Genomic DNA, 22,287 nt, shown 5'->3' with positions numbered 1-22,287 from the left:
GAGAGGCACCCATTCACCTTTTTCCAAGGAAGAAAGCCACTTTATGAACTCTCTCACTGCAGAGAGAGCCTTTGCAAGAGCCTCTAAGAGTATATTAAATGGTGAAGCCCTCATAAAGCAGCTGTATTCAGCTGGGGGTCGGGCACACTCAGAGGCTCTGTAGTTCCTGTGTGTGGCTTTTAACTTAAAGTTTCTTTTAAGAGTCGAGTTTTCTTTCTTGCTATTTCCATGCTCTGATTCTTTAAGGATGCTTTAAAGATACGCCTTGGAGGGAGTATTTTCCTCCACTCTGGGGTACAGTTTTTCTAGAGAAAATTACAGAAGAGATTCTGCTCTATTCCTGTAAGTGTACACATCACCAAAAGGCCTCTGTGAATAAGGGATTTAGGCACAGACTCTCAAGATCAAAGGGAAGGCCTGCCTGGAGTCAGGCTTTTCCGTACTTCCAACCAGCCTCCAAAGAGGAATTTCAGAAAATCCAGATGTGAGCAACTCCCACCTACCTGAGCCCCTCTGCTAAACTTCCCTCTTTGAATCTTCCCAATAGCTCTAGGAAGGAGCTACCCTGCCCAATAGCCCTAGGAAGGAGCTACCCTGGCTAGAGTCACTGAGGCTCAGAGCAGCCTGCCCCAGGCTCTGCAGCTAGCAGGGCAATGCGCCGGCACCAGGCCATCTGGCTCTGGAGGGAAAAGCTGTCCTCAACCCCAATGCCCAGAGTTCTTCCTACCCACACCACCAGTGTGGCCAGAAAAGAGACTGCCCCCACATGTTTCCCTTCCAGGGGAAGAGGGTACTAATAGGAAATCTGCACTTGTTTGGCTGCATCTGCATCCTCAAATTCTAACTTGTTAATTAGTCTAGAAAACAGCGAGGATATAGAACTCATATCTTTGTAACAGGCAGAATCGGGGCAGGGATCTCTTGCCCTTTTCCTCCATGCTCACCGTCCAGACACAGACTTGCCCCTTTCCAGCTGGCATGGGCCTCAGGGAAACATATCATAGGCATTACAAAAGGAGAAGCAGTTGAAGGGCCTCTCGCCTTCCTCCACAATCATTTCCAATGATGAGTGCATGTTACAAGAGCATCAATCCAGCAACATTTGTAACTCTACTGCGTTTGGATTGAGATCATAGATAATTTGTTTATGAAGACATCCCCTGCAGAATGATAGATCTTATTACTAAGCTATTAGATCACTGAAGGATTATAATAAAGGGAAAAGGCAGAAGATGTAATTGGTTAAGATGAACGACAGATTCCCCACCCCTGGAGGTGACCTCTGACCTCAGTTCTTCCCCTCCCAGGTTTGGCTTCATCTTCAACAAGTCTGACCCTGCAGTCCACAAAGTGGACCTGGAAACACTGATGCCCCTCAAGACCATCAGCCTGCACCACCATGGCTGCATGCCTCAGGCCATGGCGCACACCCACCTGGGCGGCTACTTCTTCATCCAGTGCCGACAGGACAGTCCTGCCTCTGCTGCCCGACAGCTACTCGTTGACAGTGTCACAGACTCTGTGGTTGGCCCCAACGGTGATGTAACAGGCACCCCACACACATCCCCCGACGGGCACTTCATAGTCAGCGCTGCAGCTGACAGCCCCTGGCTGCATGTGCAGGAGATCACGGTGCGGGGGGAGATCCAGACCCTGTATGACCTGCAAATAAACCCGGGCATCTCAGACTTGGCCTTCCAGCGCTCCTTCACTGAAAGCAATCAATACAACATCTACGCGGCTCTGCACACGGAGCCGGACCTGCTGTTCCTGGAGCTGTCCACAGGGAAGGTGGGCACACTGAAGAACTTAAAGGAGCCACCCACAGGGCCACCCCAGCCCTGGGGGGGCGCCCACAGAATCATGAGGGACAGTGGGCTGTTTGGACAGTACCTCCTCACACCAGCCCGAGAGTCTCTGTTCCTCATCAATGGGAGACAAAACACGCTGCGGTGTGAGGTGTCAGGTATAAAGGGGGGGACCACAGTGGTGTGGGTGGGTGAGGTATGAAGGGCCCAGAGCAGAGCCCTTGGCCAAGGAGCACCCCCTAGTCCTGACACTGCAGCCCCAAGCAGGTGCGCTGTACATTTTTACAGACAAAAGCAAAAACCTGTACTCGCTTTGTGGTTCAACACTGGTCTCCTTGCAAGTTTCCTAGTATAAGGTATGCGCTGCTACCAAGACTGGGGTTTTTTCGTTAGGAAGTATGATTTATGCCTTGAGCTACGATGAGAACACATGCTGCTGTGTAAAGGGATCATTTCTGTGCCAAGCTGCACACCGCGTGACCTGGGGACATCATGGAACCAAGGGATCCTGCTCTCCAGGCGGACACCTCTGTCGGTTGCCTTCACATAGTCATTGTCCCTTACCGCCAGACCCAGCCAGACTCCGCCCTGACGGAGTGGCCCAGAAGCAGAGGCCAACCAGGAGCAGGGGCCTCCCTCCCGAACTGAAAGCCCATCCGTCCTCGTGTGGGACCGCGTCTTCTCCCTCGCAGCTGCTTCTTGCTTTTCTTTCCATTTGACTTGCTGTAAGCCTGAGGGAGAGCCAGCAAGACTCACTGCATCTTGGGGGATGGGGAAATCACTCACTTTATTTTGGAAATTTTTGATTAAAAAAAAATTTTTATAATCTCAAATGCTAGTAAGCAGAAAGATGCTCTCCGAGGTCCAACTGTATCCTTCCCTGCCTTAGGCCGAGTCTCGGGGGAGGTCACAACCCCCCCATTCCACAGCCAGAAAGAACAATGGTCATCTAAGAATACCAGCCCTGTCAACTATTGCCACCCTGCTTCTCCAAGAGCAGACCAGACCACCTCATCCATAAGGACTCGGTTCTGTGTTGGGACCCCAAGAGACCAAGACGAGTTCTGTGTGCCTGCTTGTCAGCACAGAAGGGAGACATCTCATTAGTCAGGTCCAGTGCCCCAGATTCAGGGCAGACTGGGCTTGCCTGGCAAGGTATGGGTGGCCCCAAGGCTCAATGCAGAAACCCCAGGGACACGAGTGGGGCCAGGTGAGTTCCTGAAGCTATACCTTGTCAAAACATTTATTTTTCCTGCCTGTGGCCTATCCACTCATCTCTGGTACCCCATCCCCGCATCAGCACTGCAGAGAGAACACATTTCAGTGAGGGTTTTCTTACCCACATTCCCCAATCAACACACACACACTGCAGAACCCAGAACAGAAGGCCACAGGCTGGCACTACTGCATTCTCCTTACGTGTCTCAGGCTGTGGTGACTCTCAGGTGGGCATCGAAGAAATACAACCCACACAGCCCTCTGGAGACTGCCTAGATCAGAGACTCAGCAAAAACAGGCTCCCCTTCCCTCTCCCGCATGTAAGTGGAACTTACATGTGTTCTGGTTTGAATGATCATTTTGCAAGCCACACAGGTTGGGAGAGGTGATCTCACCACAGAGATCTTTGCTCATTTGGCCACCTTCACCTACTGACATGACCAGGATTTTCCTTTCCCATTGAGGAACAAACCCTTGCAAGGAGAGGAAACCCTAGACTCTGTGTCACTCAACACACACAGCTCCTTTCACTCCTGCCTGACTGCCCAAGCCACCTGCATCCCTCGCCCCAGCTCTCATGAGATCAATCACTTGTCTTGTATGTCTTATGTATCTTGGTCCCCCAAATGCGTGTCCCCTGCGACTCCTAGGGGTGTGCCTAGACATGTACATCTGTTTTTTCTTTTAAAAGATATGCTATGTAGATATAAGTTGAGGAAGCTCACCTCAAAAGTCTAGAATGCAGTTTCACAGTTGCTGGGATGCATGGATGACACATCTCACCCCTTTTATTTTTCCTGACTCAATATCTTGATATGTTTACTCCCAATCTCCCATTTTTACCACTAAAATTCTCCAACTTTCATAAACTTCTCTTTTTGGAAAAATCTCAATTGTATCAGCCCCTGACAGAAAAAGGATCTCTGAGCCTAAAGGAGGAAAAGTCCCACCAACTACCAGGCCAGAACACCAGCCCCTCTGGGCAGCAAGATTCCTAAGTCAAAGACCAGTTCGACCCAAACTGGCCTTTTAAAATAATCAGGAGTGACAGAGTCAACTTCTGCAGCACCAGTTCCTCCCCCACTGTCCCTTTCATCTCGGAGTGTGTCTAAAAAGCATAGCTGCCCTTCACTGTCCTCAGAGTGCGGTTCCTGGACACGGCAGGCTTAGGTCTCTCTGACAGCATGCCAGACACAACTGAATCGAAGCAGGCCTGAAGCCTAGGTCAGGGTTTCAGGAGTCCAGCCCCAGAAGGCAAAGTCACCAATGCAGGCAGGTAAATGATTTTTAGCAGGAAAACCAATAGAGTTGGTTGGGTGGGGAGTCAGGGGCAGGAGGAGGAGGAGGAGGAAGAAAAGGCCAGATCGGCCTGCCCTTTCTCCCATATTTCACCCCAGAAGAGGTTCATGGAACACAGTTGGAAAGCCACTGGTAGGAAATGCCTCACTACAGGGGGCCTCCTGTAGCAAGCCCAGCCAGTAATCCTCCTAATGAACCCACAATTCACACTGATACCTTACACTATTCAAGAAATACTGACTTTACCAAAAGAATCATCAAGAAAGCTATTTACATAAACTCCCTCGGTCATTTTGAAATAAAATTAATTTCACAAAAATTCAATAGTTTTTTTTTTCCCCCCCAAAATGACAAATAATCTGCACCTGTGGTGACAGGAAGGCTTTGAAATAGGGGCCCTCATTCTTCTGCTCCAGTGGGCAGAACCCTGCATAAAGGCTCTGGGTCCAAAAGCCCACCCAGGCAGCCCCAGACGGATGGCAGGAAGGGGGACTGTCAGCTTCTGGATGATGGCACAACCCGCCTGCATGAGGAGATTTGATGGGCGTCACACCCACGGCCAAAGCCATCATCCCAGCCTCACCAACACTGACCCAGCCCACCCCGCCTGGGGCTGGCCCAGGCTTATTTCTTCAGTCTCCAAGCCATTCAAGTGTCCTACTTTTCCCCAGGCTCCAGGAAGAAGCTGGAAGAGCCCTGTAAATCCTGGCTGGGGCCAACTACTAATACCAAACTTCAGGTACTGTGACTTAGAGATAGCATCACCAGAGACAGAAACTCAACCCCTACAATTCCCACCCCCAACCCAGACATCTCCCCATCTCCGTCTGTCCAGACAAGGCTCCCAATTCCAGGTAGGCACCGGAAGAAGCCGGCTTTCAACCCCAGATAAAGCAGAGAATGGCCTACTGCCATAGAGATTGAGACTGCTGAGTCCTCATTTAGGAAAGCAGCCAGGAGTTGGCTTTGTACAACCACATCTTGTTTTCTGTTGACCAGTAACCTGTGAACTAAAGATTTCAGAACTCAGATGTGAAACAGATTCATTCTGGATATATTTTTCTACAAGGGGCTTAAAAAGTATAGTTGATTCATTTATCATGACGTGTTTCATTCCATTATTACAGACACCGAAGCATCTTCACTAGCAAATCCCACAACTCTCTCTCTCCCACTCTTCAGAAGCCAGCCTCCAGGAGAGTTGACACTACCACTCCGAGATCCTTCCTATGCATCCACCAATCTACCTCACATTCGCCCCTGCACCCAGCACCCCCGGAATGCTACTCCCCTCCACTCCCAGCCAGGAGGCCAGGCAGGTAACAAGTAAGATTGCAGCACTGCCACAGAAGTCCTCGACAGCCTCCCCCACCCAGGACCCCAGGTTCCACTCCAAGTACAGTCAGAACTCATAGGGACACAGCCCCTTGCTGCCCAGAATCACACCCTCCAAACCCTTGCTTGCAGACCTTTGGAGTTAGATGACCAAGACTAAAGACAGCTGGCTGGGAACCATCAAGGAAGTCAGGTGTTCTCTGGCAGGAATAGTGAGACCATGACATCTCAGCGAAGCATCATCTCTCAGAGGGCTCGAGCCCCCGCAACCTCCCTCCAACTCCCTTTTTATTCTCCCCCCTTTCCTGTTCCATTCCTGTGTCTCAGGCCCCCTGCTCATGAGCCACTCCACAACAGCTCCGACCATTCAAGGAGCAACTGACCTGATGGCTACACCAGCCCCTACCCCGTGGTATTTGCTCGTGCTACTTTCCTGCTTTGGGGTACAAGCCAGAAGTCATTCATAGGCCAGATACTACTATGTGCTGCCAGACTGGCACGTAGGCAAAGAAATTTTGTTCAAGAAAGTCACTAGCTGCCTTGGTTTCTCTCCAAAATTATAGAGATCATAAAACAGAGATGCTTTAAAAATTCAAGGGATAAAAAAATACAGTGCCTACTTCAGGGTATGACTACAAGACCCCAAGTAGCCAGTGGAATACAATCCACTCCCTGCTTTTATCTATACCAGGTTACCTGCTAAGTCACATGAGGATTTGAGCATCTTATTTGGGCCTGCATGCTTTAGGCAGCAGCCACACAGTAGACCCTGGGACACAAACAAGCATTGTCCTTTGCATCCACATCCTCCTTTGGAGCCATGGGAAGCAAGTGGGGAAGCCTAATTTAACTAAATAATAATGTATGAAATTATGGAGAATACAAGAGTGGGGATTATTCTCCAGAATTCATAGCGAGGCTTCTTTAGCCAGCCCCAGAGTGTTTAGCATGCACTTAAAAAAAAAAAAAAAAAAAAAAACCCACAATTCACGCACACTTCTTTCCAAGCTCATCTTTACATATATAGAACCAGCCCTTGCTCATGTGGCCCCAGAGAACATGGGCCATGCCCTAGAGGGCTTTCGAGGGATCAGCCAGCACTGCACAAAGCAATAACTATTGACTTACCCCTACAGCAAGCTTGGTGACATGTGCTCGGCAGAATCAGAGATTGCTGCCCTTCAGAGGCACCCTCTTCAAGATCAGAGCTTTGTTTCTGAGTAAGAGCAACCAGTATTGGCTGGGTTGTGAGGCCCAAGAGCTCTAAATTGAGAAAACGCCCCAAATCTAAATCTTTATCCACTGCCCAGCGTGACATCTGCCATAGGTTGAAGAGTTGTGGGTCCTGTGCTACTTGGGAGAGGTGAGGGAAACAGATTTGCAAGCCGCACACCAGAGACCCACAGCTCCCTCCTCGCCTGGCTCCCACGTGGCTGGCCAGCCCCCTCATCCTTCCTATCCTGGCCTGGCCCTGTGGCTTCCTACCTTTCCCCTGCTTCTCATGCTTCCCAAAGGCTGTGTGAGAAGATCTCAAAGCAGAACTGGGCATGGAGTTTTGCTGGCGTGGTCACACACACCGTTTCATGCTGTCGTGCAGCTGAGTGACCCTCAAGATGTGAAGCCACACACATCATTTGTCCTATTCGAGTCTCATGCTTCCTCACCTCAGAAAACTCTCAGATCTCTCATGTCAAGGCAGATTACATTATTTTGAACTGTTGTGTAGCATCTAAAATATATTTTCTGTAATCACCAGTATTTCTCAAAAGGCCTCCTGTAATTATTATACATGTGAATTTTTCCTTATTTATAAAATATATATAAATTATTTTTAATACATCAACTTTAGTAGAAATTTGTACCAACACAGTAACTGTATGTGGCATTTGAAATAAGTTTGTGTTTACTTTGACCTATTACACAGTATTGAACACATGGTGTATTTGCAGTACCACTTGGTATAACGATGACTCCAAATTATCATAAACTATTGTCATTGTAAATGCTCTTTTTCTGAGGATTTTACAATAAAAATTAAGAAAAATTACCTTTTTCTGGTGCCAGTCTGTTTGCAGTTTTTAAAGTGAGAACTGATTAAGGCAAAACCACGCGGCGTCCTTCTCCCACCTTTCCATCATAATTGCAGTTTCCTGCTGATCACAGTGCGATAGTCGTGCTCTGGCCAGTCCGAAGAGTGGCTGGACAAAGGCAGGCACCTGGACCCAGAAGTCTCTCTTCCCCATGTGGAAGTTTCCCCTCCCAAAATGCACAACCACATCTGGTTCAAAACCGCCCAACATCTGCCCTGGCAGGCACTAAAAATTCACTACAGCCCCAGACGTGAAGCTATTACCCTGGCCATTCTGGGCTCTCATTGGGGCAGAGCTTCTGAGACACAGAAAGTGGGAAGTACCCAGTAATCACCAGGCTGCTAATGGGGAGCCAGCACTGTGCTGGGTATGGGCGATAAAGGGCTGAACGAAGGAGACACAGCACCTGTCCTCAGTGAGCTTAAGATGGCTATGCCATGACAGTATTATACAGAACGCCTAGGGTGTGTGTGTGTATGTGAAGAAAGAGAGAGATCTATTTTAAGGAATTGGCTCATGTGACTATAGAGGCTGTTAAGGCCAAAATCAGCCTGGTAGGCAGCAGCTGGAGACACAGAGAAGAGTTGCAGTTTGAGTCCAGAAGCCGTCTGCTGGCAGAATCCCCTCCTTAGGGGGAAGCCAGTCTTTTTCTATCATGGCCTTCAACTGATTGAATAGAGCCCATCTACATCACAGAGGGTAATCTGCTTTCCTCCAAGTCTACTGATTTAAGTGGTAATCTGAGCTGGGCATGGTGGCTCATGACTGTAATCCCAGCACTTTGAGGGGCCAAAGTAGGAGGATCGCTTGAGCCCAGGAGTTTGAGACCAGCCTGGGCAACATAGGGAGACTCCGCCATTACAAAAAAAAAAAAAAAATTAATTAATTAGCCAGACATGGTGATGGGCACCTGGGGTCCCAGCTACTTGGAAGGTTGAGATGGGGAGGATCCCTTGATCCCAGCAGTTTGAGGCTGCAGCGAGCCATGATCTCACCCCTGCATTCCAACCTGGGTAAAAGAGTGAGACACTGTCTCAAAAAATAAAAACAAAGAAATGAATGTTAATCTCATTTTTAAAATACCTTCACAGAATCATTAGAGTAGTGTTTGATAGACACCAGACACCATGGTTATCTTAGTCTGTTCAGGCTGCTATAACAGAATACCATAGACTTTGTGGCTTATAAACTAATTTATTTCTCATCATTCTGGAGTTTGGGAGGCCCAAGATCAAGGCAGCAGCAGACTTGGTGTTTGGTGAGAGGCCACTTCCTGGTTCCTAGGTATCCATCTTCTCACTGTGTCCTCACCTGGTGAAAGGGGCAAAGGAGCTTCCAGGAGCCTCTTTCTAAGGGCTCCAATCCCATTCACTCTCATACCCTAATCAGCTCGCAAAGGCCCCATCTCCAAGTACCATCACACTGGGGGCTGGGTTTTAAGATATCAATCTGTGGGGAACACAAACATTCAGTCTTTAGCAGTGGCCTGGCCAAGCTGACATAAAATTAATCATCACAGTGACATAAACAAGGTACTGCTCCCCATCTCTACTGAAGGAGTAACCTACTACATGTGCCTAGCCCTGTGATAAGCACTTAATAAGCACCTGTTTTTAAACCTTACAATGACCCAACAAGGTATGTGTTATTGTTACCCCACTTTACAGAAGAGGAAGCTGAGGCTCAGAGCAGCAGAGCCAGAATTCGAATCTACATCTGTGGTCAGAACACGCACTCTAATTGCTGATCCTGCTGCCTGCGACATCCACCACCATGAGAATGCCTGAACTGCAGCTGCTCTAGCCTCACTTCCCTGCAGACGCCAGGAGGCACAGGCTACCTATCGCGGGGGCTTTGCTCTAACCTCCATCCCAAGAAAGCCAGCTTCCCAGACCGGTGTGGCAGTCTGGAGAGTAGCCAGCAGATGGTCCCAGAGCCACAATTCTCAGTTAGCTAAGGCTGGATATGCCCAGAGCTAAAATTAATATTGTTTTAAAATCAAATGTATGTATGCAATAAAGAGTACATCATATTATCTGCAAGTCTAAGTGAGTATCATCTTTATGTGTAAACTTCCATCCAAAGAAAATTACTTTGTTTCCTTAACTCTCACTTATCCAAGGCCACTGGCCATCATCTGCATGTTCAGAGTTCCTCCCTTTGAACCAAAGTCTCCTGCCAAAGTGAAATCCAGTTACCAGGCAGGAGATATTGGTCAGCAGTGACCAGTGGAACTGGGCGGCCCAGGAAGAAAGGGTGGAAGTGACAGCCCCCAGGACCCTGTATGCAATGAGGACAATGCACCCCCAGGCAGAGCAACAACAGGGAGACTTTCAGCATCCCTTGGGCACAAGACAGAGAATGTGACTTACAGTCCCTGGGGGAACCCTAAAAGGAGCCAGGCCCTGTGCTCCCAGTGATCAGGCTTTCTGGAACCTGCAAGGCAATCTGAATCAGCACCTCGTGATGCACTGCTAGGTAAACTCACTCACATTGCTTCAGGATATAAGAAAATGCATTCTGTATATTCTCATTTTATAAAAGAATACTGGAGAGTGGGGGCCGGGGGCAGGGGTGGCCCGGTGGCTCATGCCTGTAATCCTAGCACTACTTTAGGATGCCAAGGGGGGTGGATCACTTGAGCCCAAGAGTTGGAGACCAGCCTGGGCAACATGACAAAATCCCGTCTCCACAAAAAATACAAAAATTAGCTGGGTGTGGTGACATACACCTGTAGTCCCAGCTGAGACTAGGAGGTGGAGGTTGCAGTGAACCAAGATCACACCACTGTACTCCAGCCTCACAGAGACCCTGTCTCAAAAAAAAAAAAATAAGAATTCGGGGTTGGTGGGGCAAGTAGGAATAGGCTAAAATATTAAACACAATGTTCTCGGATTATAAGTGGATCTGGTTTTCCTCTATGTTTATTTCTATTGTCTAGAACTTCTACAGTAAACTGTGTGCATCATTTCTGTGATTAAGATTAAGAGAAACCTGACATTGGCACTCATCATTCCTGAGTGGCACAAGTACAACACAGACAGTATGGTTTCCCATCCACCCTTGCTCCCTTTGCAGCAGTCAGGAACAAGGACTCATGTCTTTGGTGAACAGGGGCACCCTGAGGGCAGACTGTTATCTCCCAAAAGTGAGACACAATTACAGAGCCTGTAGATCCTACCTACTCCTTCCACCACCCCCCACTACCCTGACTCCTGCCCCGCAACCAAGGGGAGGAAAACAAAACAGATGAGCTGAAGAAGATGGACTCATTCCTACATCCAGGCAAGAATTCCCCTTGGGCTACCACCAAGTCTGTAAGTGCCTCACCAACTTCTACCTAGGAAACAATGGTCAGATCTCCCTTCCTCTTCAGGGGGAAGATTAAATCATTCAGAACAATTTTACCACTAAAAGCATGAATAAAACATTTTAAAGAACATCATCCAGGAGATAAGGAGAGAATGCAGAAGTGAGTGCCCAGAGACAGGCAGGGCAGGGAGCTGCTTCTCTCCCAACAGCGCTTGCCCCTCCACACACACTTGGGCTTTCCTTCCAATGGCCTCACAGGGAAATGGGGGCAAGTTACAGGTGGGCAAAGAGTTCTTACACTTGGCACCAAAAGCATGATCCATAAAAGGAAAATTTGATACACTGGACCTCATCAAAATTTCACATTTTTGCTATGTAAAAGATCCTGTTAAAACAATGGAAAGACAACATTCCAGGAGAAAATATCTGCAAACCACATATCCAACAAAGGCCTAGTATCCAGAATACATGAAGAGCTCACAAAACTTACAGTAAAATAACAAACAATCCAATTAGAAGATAGGAAAAAAGAGAAAAAAAAAAGGCCAGGTACAGTGGCTCATACCTATAATCCCAGCACTTCGAAGGCAGAGGTGGACAGATCACTAGAGGTCAGGAGCCTGGCCAACATGATGAAACCCCATCTCTACTAAAAATACAAAAATTATCCAGGCATGGTGGCATGCACCTGTAATTCCAGCTACTTGGGAGGCTGAGACAGGAAAATTGCTTGAACCCGGGAGCTGGACGTTGCAGTGAGCTGAGATCACACCGTGAGTGAAAGCGCTGTAGCCTGGGTGAAAGCACGAGACCTTGTCTCAGAAAAAAAAAAGACAGACAAAAGACAATGGGCAAAAAGAATTCTTAAGCAGATATTTCACCAAAGAGGATATACAGATGTTAAATAAGCACAGGTAAAGAAATTTAACATTATCAGCCATTAGGGAAATGCACATTAAAAACACAATGACATATCCTACACACCTATTACAATTGTGAAAATACTACTCTGATAAAACAAACAATCACAAAAAACACTGCTGAGGCTGCAGAAAAACTGGGTCGCTCATGCATGTCAGATGGGAATATAAAAAATGGAACAGACTCCCTGAAAAACAGTTTGGCAATTTTTTTAAAAATCAGCATTTAGCTATCATTTGATTCAATAATTGCACTTTTGGGCATTTATCCCACAGAAATACTTACCTTCACACAAGAAAAACCTCTATACAAATGTTCATTACACCTTTACTCATATCAGACTAGAATGGGAAACAATCTAGATGTTCTTCAACGGGTGAAAAGTCAAACAAACTGCAGTGTATTCATACTGTGGAATATTACTCATCAATAAAGAGGAATGACTTAGTGATAGACACATCGACCTTGAGTGACTCTCCAGAGAATTACATTGAGTGAAAAAGCTAATACCAAAATGTTGCATACTGTACATGATTCCATTCCAAGGTTGCATACTGTATATATGTATATACCATTCCTGAAATGGCAAAATTGTAGAAATGGAGAACAGATTAATGATCATCAGGGATGCAGAAGGGGGATGCAGTGGGAGGGACCTGGGTGTGGCTATAAAAGGATAACATGTGAGATCCTGTGGCAACAGAAATGTCCTGTATCTTGGCTGTGTCAGTGTCAGTATCCCGGCTGTGATCTTGTATTATGGTTTTGCAACTTTTGGAGGAAGCTGAGCGTGAGTACACAGGATCTTGCTATAGTATTTCTTATAACTGTATGTGAATCTGTAATAATTTCAAAAGAAAAAAAATGAAAACCTCCAGGCCCAGATGGTGTCACCAGTGAATATTATCAAACATTTAAGGAAGATGTAACACCAATTTTACACAAATTCTTCCAGAGAATAGAAAGGGATGAAAAAATCCCCAACTCAGGTTGCAATACTAGAAAAAAAGAACAACCCCAGAAAGGGACAATTACCAGCCTGTTTTACTCATAATGTAAATACCAAGATGCTAAACAAAATATCGGCAAACTAAATCCAGCAATTTAGAAAAAAGGATAGTGCATTATGTGTAAGTTGGATGAATCCCAGAAATGCAAAGTTGATTTAACATTAGGAAAAAAATCTGATGTAATTCACCACATTATCAGCTTAAAGGAAAAGCCTATGAGCATCTCAAGAGATGTAGAAAAAGTATTGAGAAAATCCTAAATTCATTCATATTCATGATTTTCTCTAAGCAAAGTAGAAACAGAAATTGTCTTAATTATTAGAGATGAAGGTCTATAGCAAACATGCTTCACTGAAGTAAAAACATTAAAGTAAAACATTGAGAGTGCCCCCTTTTATATACGGAATAAGGCAAGGATCCACTACGGCCACTTGACTTAGCACTGTACACTGTAGTCTTAGCCAGATCAATAAAATAAGAAATAGAAACAAAAGGTGTAAGAACTGGAAAGAAACAAGACTATATAATTGTGTATGTAAAAAATTCAAATGAGGGGGCAGGGCGAGGTAGCTCATGTCTGTAGTCCCAACACTTTGGCAGGCTAAGGTGGGAGTATTGCTTGAGGCCAGGAACTCCAGACCATCCTGGGCAACAAAGCCAGACTCAGTCTTACAAAAAATTTTAAAATTAGCTGGGCGTGGTGGCACATGCCTGTAGTCCCAGCTACTTGGGAAACTTGCTTGAGCCCAGTGAGGCTGCAGTGAGCTATAATTGTGCCACTCCATGCCTGGGTGACAGGGAAACCCTGTCTCTACAAAAAGAAAATTAAACTGAATATGCAAGATACATTATTAAAATTAGCAAGAGAGTTTAACAAGGTTGATGATGAAAAATTAATACAACAAAAATAATTATATTTTTCCATAATAGCAACAGTTTAAATGATTTTTTAATATCATTCATAATAACATTTTAATAGGAATAAAATCAATAAAGATATACAAGATCTCTCTAAAGAGAATTCTGGAACTTTGAGAGACATTAAAAACATTAAGTTGAAAGATACACCATGTTGATTGAAAGATTTAATAATATAATAATATTAATTTATCCCAAACTGATTTAGAGAATAATAGCAAACCCAATTATATATATATATTTTTTTTTGAGACAGAGTCTCACACTCTTGCCCAGGCTAGAGTGCAGCGGCGCAATCTCAGCTCACTGCAAGCTCCACCTCACAGGTTCGTGTCATTCTCCTGCCTCAGCAACCCAAGTAGCTGGGACTACAGGTGCCTGCCCAATTACAATTTTAAGAAGGGATTTTGGCAAGTTAATTCTAAAATTTATATGGAAGTTTAAAAGGTCAAAAGTAGCTAAGAAATTCTTGAAGAAAAATGTCTGGGAAGGGCTGGGCATGGTGGCTCAGGCCTGTAATCCCAGCACTCTGGGATGCCAAGGCAGGTGGATCACTTGAGCTCAGGAGTTCAAGACCAGCCTGGGCAACATGGCAAAATCTCATCTCTACCAAAAGTACAAAAATTAGCTGAGTGTGGTTGTGTGCACCTGTAGTCCCAGCTACTCAGGAGGCTGAGATGGGAGGATCGCTTGAGTATGGGAGGCAGAGGTCACAGTGAGCCAAGATTGTACCACTGCACACCAGCCTGGGTAACAGAGTGAGACCCCATCTCAAAAAAAAACAAAAACAAAAAACAGTTTGGGAGCACTTACTCTATCAAATATAAGACTTAATATAAAGTTATAGTAATTAAGACAGTATGTAATTGAGCAACATTATACAAACAGCTCAATGAAACAATATAGGAATTAGAAATAAATATATGTATATACAAAAATGTTACGTACAGCAGAGGTAGCACTCCAGATTGGTGGGGAAAAGACAAACTTTTTCGATAAATGTTGCTGGAATATATACACCAGGATACATGTTCATGAATAGTCATTGCAGCATCTGTTGTAATAGCAAAGACTGGAAACAATGCAAATATCCTTCAGTAGCAGAACAAAGAAAACAATGATACATTTATATAATGGAATACAGCAATGAAAATGAACTAAGTACAGCTACACAAAACATTACAAATAAGTCTTACAAATGTAATGTCAAACAAAAGGGTAGATACGACTCAAAAACAGTCAAAATTAAATTAAACTGTTCTTTGTCACAGACACATATAAGTAACAAAACTATGAAGAGAGGCAAGAAAATGGTTATCCCAAAAGTCAGAATTGTGAGAAAAGAGAATAGATTACTACTGAGAAGAGGCACAAAGAGAGGTTCTTGGGTGTTTACAATGTTCTATTCATTGGCCTGGTAGTGATTGTAATTATTCATGGAACTGTGCATTTATGTTATATGTACTTTTGTGCATTATGTTATATCTTACATTAAAATGTTTATTAAAAGACTTCTGTTTCTGGCAATATCATGACCCATGATTTAAAAAAAAAATCCACTAAAACCCAGAAATGCTGGAGAAAAGAAAACAAATACCTTTAAAAATGTACAGCCATGAAAAAAAAAAAGAGAGAAAGATAAATACGAGAAAGTATGAGCAAACTGGGGCTTGGGTTGTGATACACAAGTGTGAACAGAGATAAAACCTCAGACCCAAGCAAGGTGAAACATTGTCAACTGAGATTCCTGAATAAACCTGAGACACTCAAAGGAATTTATCTTCAGGGAAAGAGTGATCTAGAGAAGAATTTACCCATTAGCTCAGGGAAACCAGAAAAAGTATGAAAAAAGTATCAGAAAAAACTCTGACTGTTATTCAGCCAAAATAAGGAGTGAAATATCAATTCATGCTACAACCTGAATGAACCTTGAAAACCTTATACTATGTGAAAGAAGACAGGCACAGCAGTCAGGCATGTGTCATATGACTGCATTTATGTGAAATGCCCAGAATAAGCAAATCTATAGAGACAGAGAGATTCATGACTGCCAGGGGCTGGAGGAGAGGAAAATGGAGATTGACAGCTAACTATAATATTTCTTTGGCAGTAGGTGAAAATGTTCTGGAAAAAGATCGTGGCGATTATTGCACAACTGTGTGAATAAACTACAACCACCATTGAATTGTATACTTTAAAATGATAGATTTTATGGTATGTGAATTATATCTCGATAAAATATACCTAAATTTTTTAAACAATGGATTAGAAATACACACCAAGTAATAATTTTTAAAAAACAAACTGTTGTAGTCATATTAATACCTGACAATAGACTTTAAGGCAAACAGCAAGAATGAAAAGAGTTAGTACATGATAAAAGTGTCTACTCACCAGGCAGATAAAAAAAAATTCTAAAAACATAGCCTCAAAATATATAAAGCAAAATTGATAGTGTTACCAGGAACTGACAAATCTATCATCACAGCAGAGAGAGAGAAAGCATCATAGCTCTCTCAGTAATTGTCTTGAACAAATAAAAACTGATAAAAATGGCCAGATGCAGTGGCTCATGCCTGTAATCCCAGCAGTTTGGGTGGCCGAGGCAGGTGGATCACTTGAGGTCAGGAGTTCGAGACCAGCCTGGCCAACATGGCAAAACCCCATCTCTACCAAAAATACAAAAATTAGCTGAGTGTGGTGGCGCATGCCTGTAATCCTAATGCGCCTGTAATAGTAGCACCCCTACTCAGTAGACTGGGGCACAAGATTCACTTGAATCCAGGAGGCAGAGGTTGCAGTGAGCCAAGATGGCACCACTGTACTTAAAAAAAAAAAAAAGAAAGAATATGTGAGCCACACAATAAGCTTGATCCATAGATGCATCTAGAACCCTACATCTAGAAGTTAGAAAAAAATACAATTTTTTTCAAACTCACATGAAGCTATACAAAAAACTAACCTTTACTAGGTACAATGCTACGGAAAAGTTCCAATAACTACCACAGAATCAAAATCATAGAGCATATTATCTGACCACAATGCAATAAAATAGAAATCAATGACTGAAAAGATGACCAAAGGATCTCCAGATATTTGGAGACTTAAATGTGTAATTAGGCTGGGTGTGGTGGCTCACACCTGTAATCGGAGCTCTTTGGGAGGCCGAGGCAGGCGGATCACTTGAGGTCGGGAGTTTGAGACCAGCCTGGCCAACATGGTGAAACCCTGTCTCTACAAAAAATACAAAAATTAGCTGGGCGCAGTGGCACACGCCTGTAGTCCCAGCTACTCGGGAGACTGAGGCAGCAGAATCGCTTGAGCCCGGGAGGTGGAGGTTGCAGTGAGTCGAGATTGGGCCACTGCACTCCAGCCTGGGTTACAGAGCAGGACTCCATCTCAGAAAAAAAAAAAAAAAAAAAGTGTAATTAATCCAGAACTCAAAGAAGAAATCATAATGGAAATTAGAAAATATTCCTAATTAAATCATCAGAGATATAACTATATACATACATATATATTGATATACATAAATATATCAAATCATAAATACATTAGTTGACATATTAGAGATATATATCAGAGCTTTATCCTGCACATGAAGTAATAGAAGTGTGTACATTACAAAAGAATGCCTACATTACAAAAGAACAGAAGGCTAAATATCAGAGATCTGAGCATTTACTTCAAGAAATTTCAAGAGGAACAGCAGAGTGAAACCAAAGAAAGTAGGAGGTCAAAAACAGAGGAGGAAGAGGAGAGATTTTAAAAGTAGAAAACAAATTCTAAAAAGGATTGAAAACAACAAGAGCTGACTCTTTGCAAAAACTGATAGAATAGCAAACGCACAGCAGGAGTGATCAGGAAAAGACTATAAACAATATTAGGAATGAACAAGAAGACACAGTTTTCACAGATTAAGCAAAGATTTTTTTAAAACAAAAGATCACTATGAACAACTTTATGCAATTCCTATAAAAACCTAAACGAAATGGACCATTTCCTAGAAAAAATGGTTTGCCAAAACGAACTCAAAAAGGAATGGAAAATCCAAGTAAGTCTATAAAAGAAAGCAAATCAATAGTTACTCTACACACACAAACAAAAGCACTAGACCCAGACAGTTTAAGAGGCAATTCTATCTTATATAAAATGTTTCAGAAAATAGAAAAGGAAAAGCTCCTCAATTCATTTTATGACACTAGTAAACCCTGAAACAAATGCCATATGAGAACAGTAAAATAAATGAAAATTATGGGCCAATCTCACTTAGGAGCATTAGATAGAAAAAATGCTAAATAAAGTTCTAGCTAATCAGATTTTAGAATACCTCGTGATCAAGAAGGGAATATCCCAGTAATACAAGTGTAGATCAACTTTAGAAAATCTATTAATATAATTCACTTCATTAACACGTTAAAGAAGAAAAATTCGTGATCACCTCTGTAGATACAGAAAAAACATTTGATAAAATTCAATACCCATTCATCGTTTAAAAAAACTCTGGGCCAGGCATGGTGGTTCACACCTGTAATGCCAACACATTGGGAGGCTGAGACCAATGGATCACTTGAGCTCAGGAGTTCAAGACCAGCCTGGGAAACATAGCAAAACCCCCTCTCTACAAAAAAAATTAAAAAATTAGCCAGGCATGGTGGCACACACACCTGTAGTTCCAGCTACTCAGGAGGCTGCGGAGGGAGGATTGCTTGAGCCTGGGAGGAGGGGGTTGCAGTAAGCTGAGATTGTACCACTGTACTCCAACCTGGGCAACAGAGCAAGACCCCGTCACAAAATAAATAAACAAAAATAAAAAATAAACTCCTGCCAGGTGCAGTGGCATGCACCTGTAATCCCAGCTACTCAAAAGGCTGAGGCAAGAGGAGCCCTTGACCCTGGGGGTTCAAGTCCAGCCTGAGCAACACAGCAAGACCCCCACCCCTTAATAAAAACACACACATTCCTAATAAATTAGGAATAGATGGCAATTTCCTTAGGAAATAAGTCAGATTTGCGAATTCCATGTAGTAATGATCTTTGGATGAGACTGCTGACCCTTGAAACTGAGTGGGCAGAGGGACCTCCCGATGCCTACCTGGCAGCTTTTAATCATTGCTACTGACCAGGCACAGCTATGTATCTCCTCTTCCTTTTTCTGAATACTAATTCTTATTGTGCTTTTTCCTGTGCTTGCAACACCACTGGTCATTCACAGGGGCACAGGTGGTGGGAGTGCTGGGACTTGTCTTTTAAGATCATGAATCCCCACATGACAAGAAACTATATCAAGACCTAAAGGAGAGGCCTGCATATCACCTGGAGATCTCCTGGAGTTTGATTTGAAAGCAGGCATCAGTGGTGCACACCACTTCCAGGCCTAGCCCATGAAATCCTACTCTGCGAGAGACAGGGTCTCACTCTGTTACCCACACTGGAGTGTAGTGGTGCAATCTTGGCTCACTACAGCCTTGACCTCCTGGGTTCAAGCAATCCTCCTGCCTCAGATCCCCATGTAGCTAGGACTACGGTTACCCATCGCCATGCCTGGCTAATTTTTGTGTTTTTTTGTAGAGACAGGATTTCCCAGGCTGCTCTGGAACTCCTGGGTTCAAGTGATCTACTCACCTTGGCCTCCCAAAGTGCTGGAATTACAAGCATGAGCCACCATTCCCAGCCCACTTAAGTGATCTTTTGGAGACTGGCCACCCATCAACAATACGTATTTTGAAATTTAATTGAGCAAAAAATAAACCTATTATAGACACTGAGATTTTGATGCTTGTTATAGCCGCTATTAATATTATCTTAATTAACAGAGGTAACGAAACAATACATCACACTTAAGGTAAAATGTTAAACCCATTCACTTTAGAGTCAACAACAAACCAAGCATGCCTCCCTCCTTTCAGTATGGAGCTGGAGGTTCTAGCAAGTGTACTAAGGTAGAGAGACAGACGGACAGATGGCAAGCATAAGAACTACATAAGAAAAAATTAAAATATCATTATTTACAGTGGATGTAAATGTGTAGAAAATCCAAGAGTTTCTAAAGATACACTATTAAGAACTAATAAGAGTTTGGTAACTTTGCCAATAGATATAGAAAAGTTGGTTGTGATTTTATATAATAGCAACAATTAGAAAATGTAATTTTTAAGTAATACATAATGTATAATAGCACAAAAACACAACAGACCAAAAACTAAATCTAACCAAAAAGTATGCAGGTGTTTTATGGAGAAAATTATATGTTTATAAAAGACATTTTAAAGACTTATATAAATGATGATACGGCCAGGCACGATGGCTCACATCTGTAATCCCAGCGCTTTGGGAGGCTGAACTGAATCACCTGAGTCAGGAGTTCGAGACCAGCCTGACCAACATGACAAAATCCATCTCTACTAAAAATACAAAAATTAGCCAGGCGTGGTAGCAGCTCCTTGGGAGGCTGAGACAAGAGAATCACTTGAACCAGGGAGGCGGAGGTTGCAATGAACCAAGATCACAACATTGGACGAGAGCCTGGGTGACAAGAATGAAACTCTGTCTCAAAAAAATAAATAAATAAATAAATAAATAAAATTGTTTAAATGATGATATATGTTATGTTCATGACTAGGAAGGCCTAGTATCCTAAAGAGAGAAGTTTTCCCCCAAATTAATCTATAAATGTTATGTATAGTAACACAGCACTTAAGGAGAGGGATGTGTTCTGAGAAATGCATCATTAAGTGGTTTCACTATTGTGTAAACATCATAGTTAACACAAACCTAGATGGTATAGCCTACTACATACCTAGCCTATATGGTACAGCATATTGCTCCTAGGCTACAAGCCTGTGCAGCATGTTACTGTACTCAATACTATAGGCAATTGTAACACAATGGTAAGTATTTGTGTATCTAAATGTATCTACACATAGAAAACAACTTTTTCAGCTCCATTATAATCTTATGGGACCACTATCACATATGCGGTCCATCATTGGCTGAAACATCATTATGCAGTGCATAACTATAATTCCAGTTAAATCCAATCAAATGCCAATAAGGCCAAGAATAACCAAGACCATCTGGGGGATAGGGAATGACAGAATTAATCTTACCAGGTAAGGTTTCTTATAAAGCTATAATAATTAAAACACAGTTGTATTGCTGCAGGGACAAAGGTACCCCAATGGAACTGAGTACTTACAATAGCGTTAACCATATGACCTATTTTACAAACAAGTGTTTTAAAGTCTGTACTTCAAAAGATACCATAAGCAAAGTAAAAACACAAGGCATATAATTTGAAGCAAGATATTTACAGTCATACAATAAATAATGCATTACTATCCAGACTATATAAGGAAATTCTTAAGGAAATGATAATCCAATACAAACTGGACAAGATATGAACATGCAAATCACAGAAGGAAACTTGATGGCCAGTAAACAAATGAAAGGTTACTCGACCTCATTAATAATCAGGAAAATTCTGTTTAAATATACATTGCAATACAATTTCACCCTCAGAGGAGTGACAGTAATTAACAGGTTCAATAAAACCCAGTGTTGATGAGCACTTGGAAAAATAGGATATCTTATACACTTCTAGTGGAGTGGAAATTGACACCACCACTTTGGAGAGCAATTTGGCAAAATCTAATTAGGTTAAAGATGTGTGCACCCTGCAATCCAGCAGTTACATTTTTAAGTATATACCCTAGAGAAACTCTAGTACATATGCACAAAAAAACATTTTTAGAAGGTTCACAGTAATGCTGTTCGTAATAGAGAAAAGCTGGAAACAACCTAAATGACCATGACAAAAGAGCAGATAAATCGTGGTATATTTACAGAATGAAATATTAAATGAATGAATTAGATTTATATGTATTAACGGATAAATGTCAAGCAAGTTTAAAAAGAAAATTAGGCCGGGTGTTGTGGCTCACACCTGTAATCCCAACGCCTCAGAAACTAAGGTGGGAGTATCATTTGAGGTCAAGAAATTGAGGTTACAATGAACTCTGATCATGCCACTGCACTGCAGTCTGGGTGACAGAGCAAGACTCTGTCTAAAAACAAAAAAACAAAAAAAAAAAAAAGAAGGAAAAAGAAAAGAAAAAAGGAAATTTTATAAAGATGTGCACAGTATGCCATTTATATAGTTTTTTAAATATGCAAAATATTACACTATGCATTGTCCCTTGCTACATTTATATGTAATGAAATATACATGATAATGACAACCAAAAAATCCATATTAATTGTTACCTCAGGAGTAGAAGTAAAGAGAATCGGAGAAGCGAAGGGTGTAATGGAATTCAACTGTATCTATAAGACTTTTTCTATTATTTTTTAATCTAAATAAAATTAATCTAAATA

At 42.9% G+C, this 22,287-nt stretch overlaps 1 protein-coding gene across 1 annotated transcript in view; it reads left to right on the top strand.

The window, feature by feature from the left end:
* The window catches only part of FSTL4 (follistatin like 4), a 412,856-nt gene extending 410,215 nt beyond the window's left edge, over nucleotides 1-2,641 (top strand). The window contains exon 16 of the mRNA XM_030927157.1: nucleotides 1,308-2,641. Within this exon, the coding sequence (XP_030783017.1) occupies nucleotides 1,308-2,010 (703 nt within the window). The 3' untranslated portion in view covers nucleotides 2,011-2,641. The remainder of the gene's footprint in view (nucleotides 1-1,307) is intronic.
* The last annotated feature ends 19,646 nt before the right edge of the window (nucleotides 2,642-22,287 follow it).

This window comes from Rhinopithecus roxellana, chromosome 3 (genome assembly GCF_007565055.1).
Source record: "Rhinopithecus roxellana isolate Shanxi Qingling chromosome 3, ASM756505v1, whole genome shotgun sequence".
NCBI classification, from domain to species: Eukaryota; Metazoa; Chordata; class Mammalia; order Primates; family Cercopithecidae; genus Rhinopithecus; species Rhinopithecus roxellana.
This window is presented reverse-complemented; position numbering and strand designations above follow the sequence as displayed.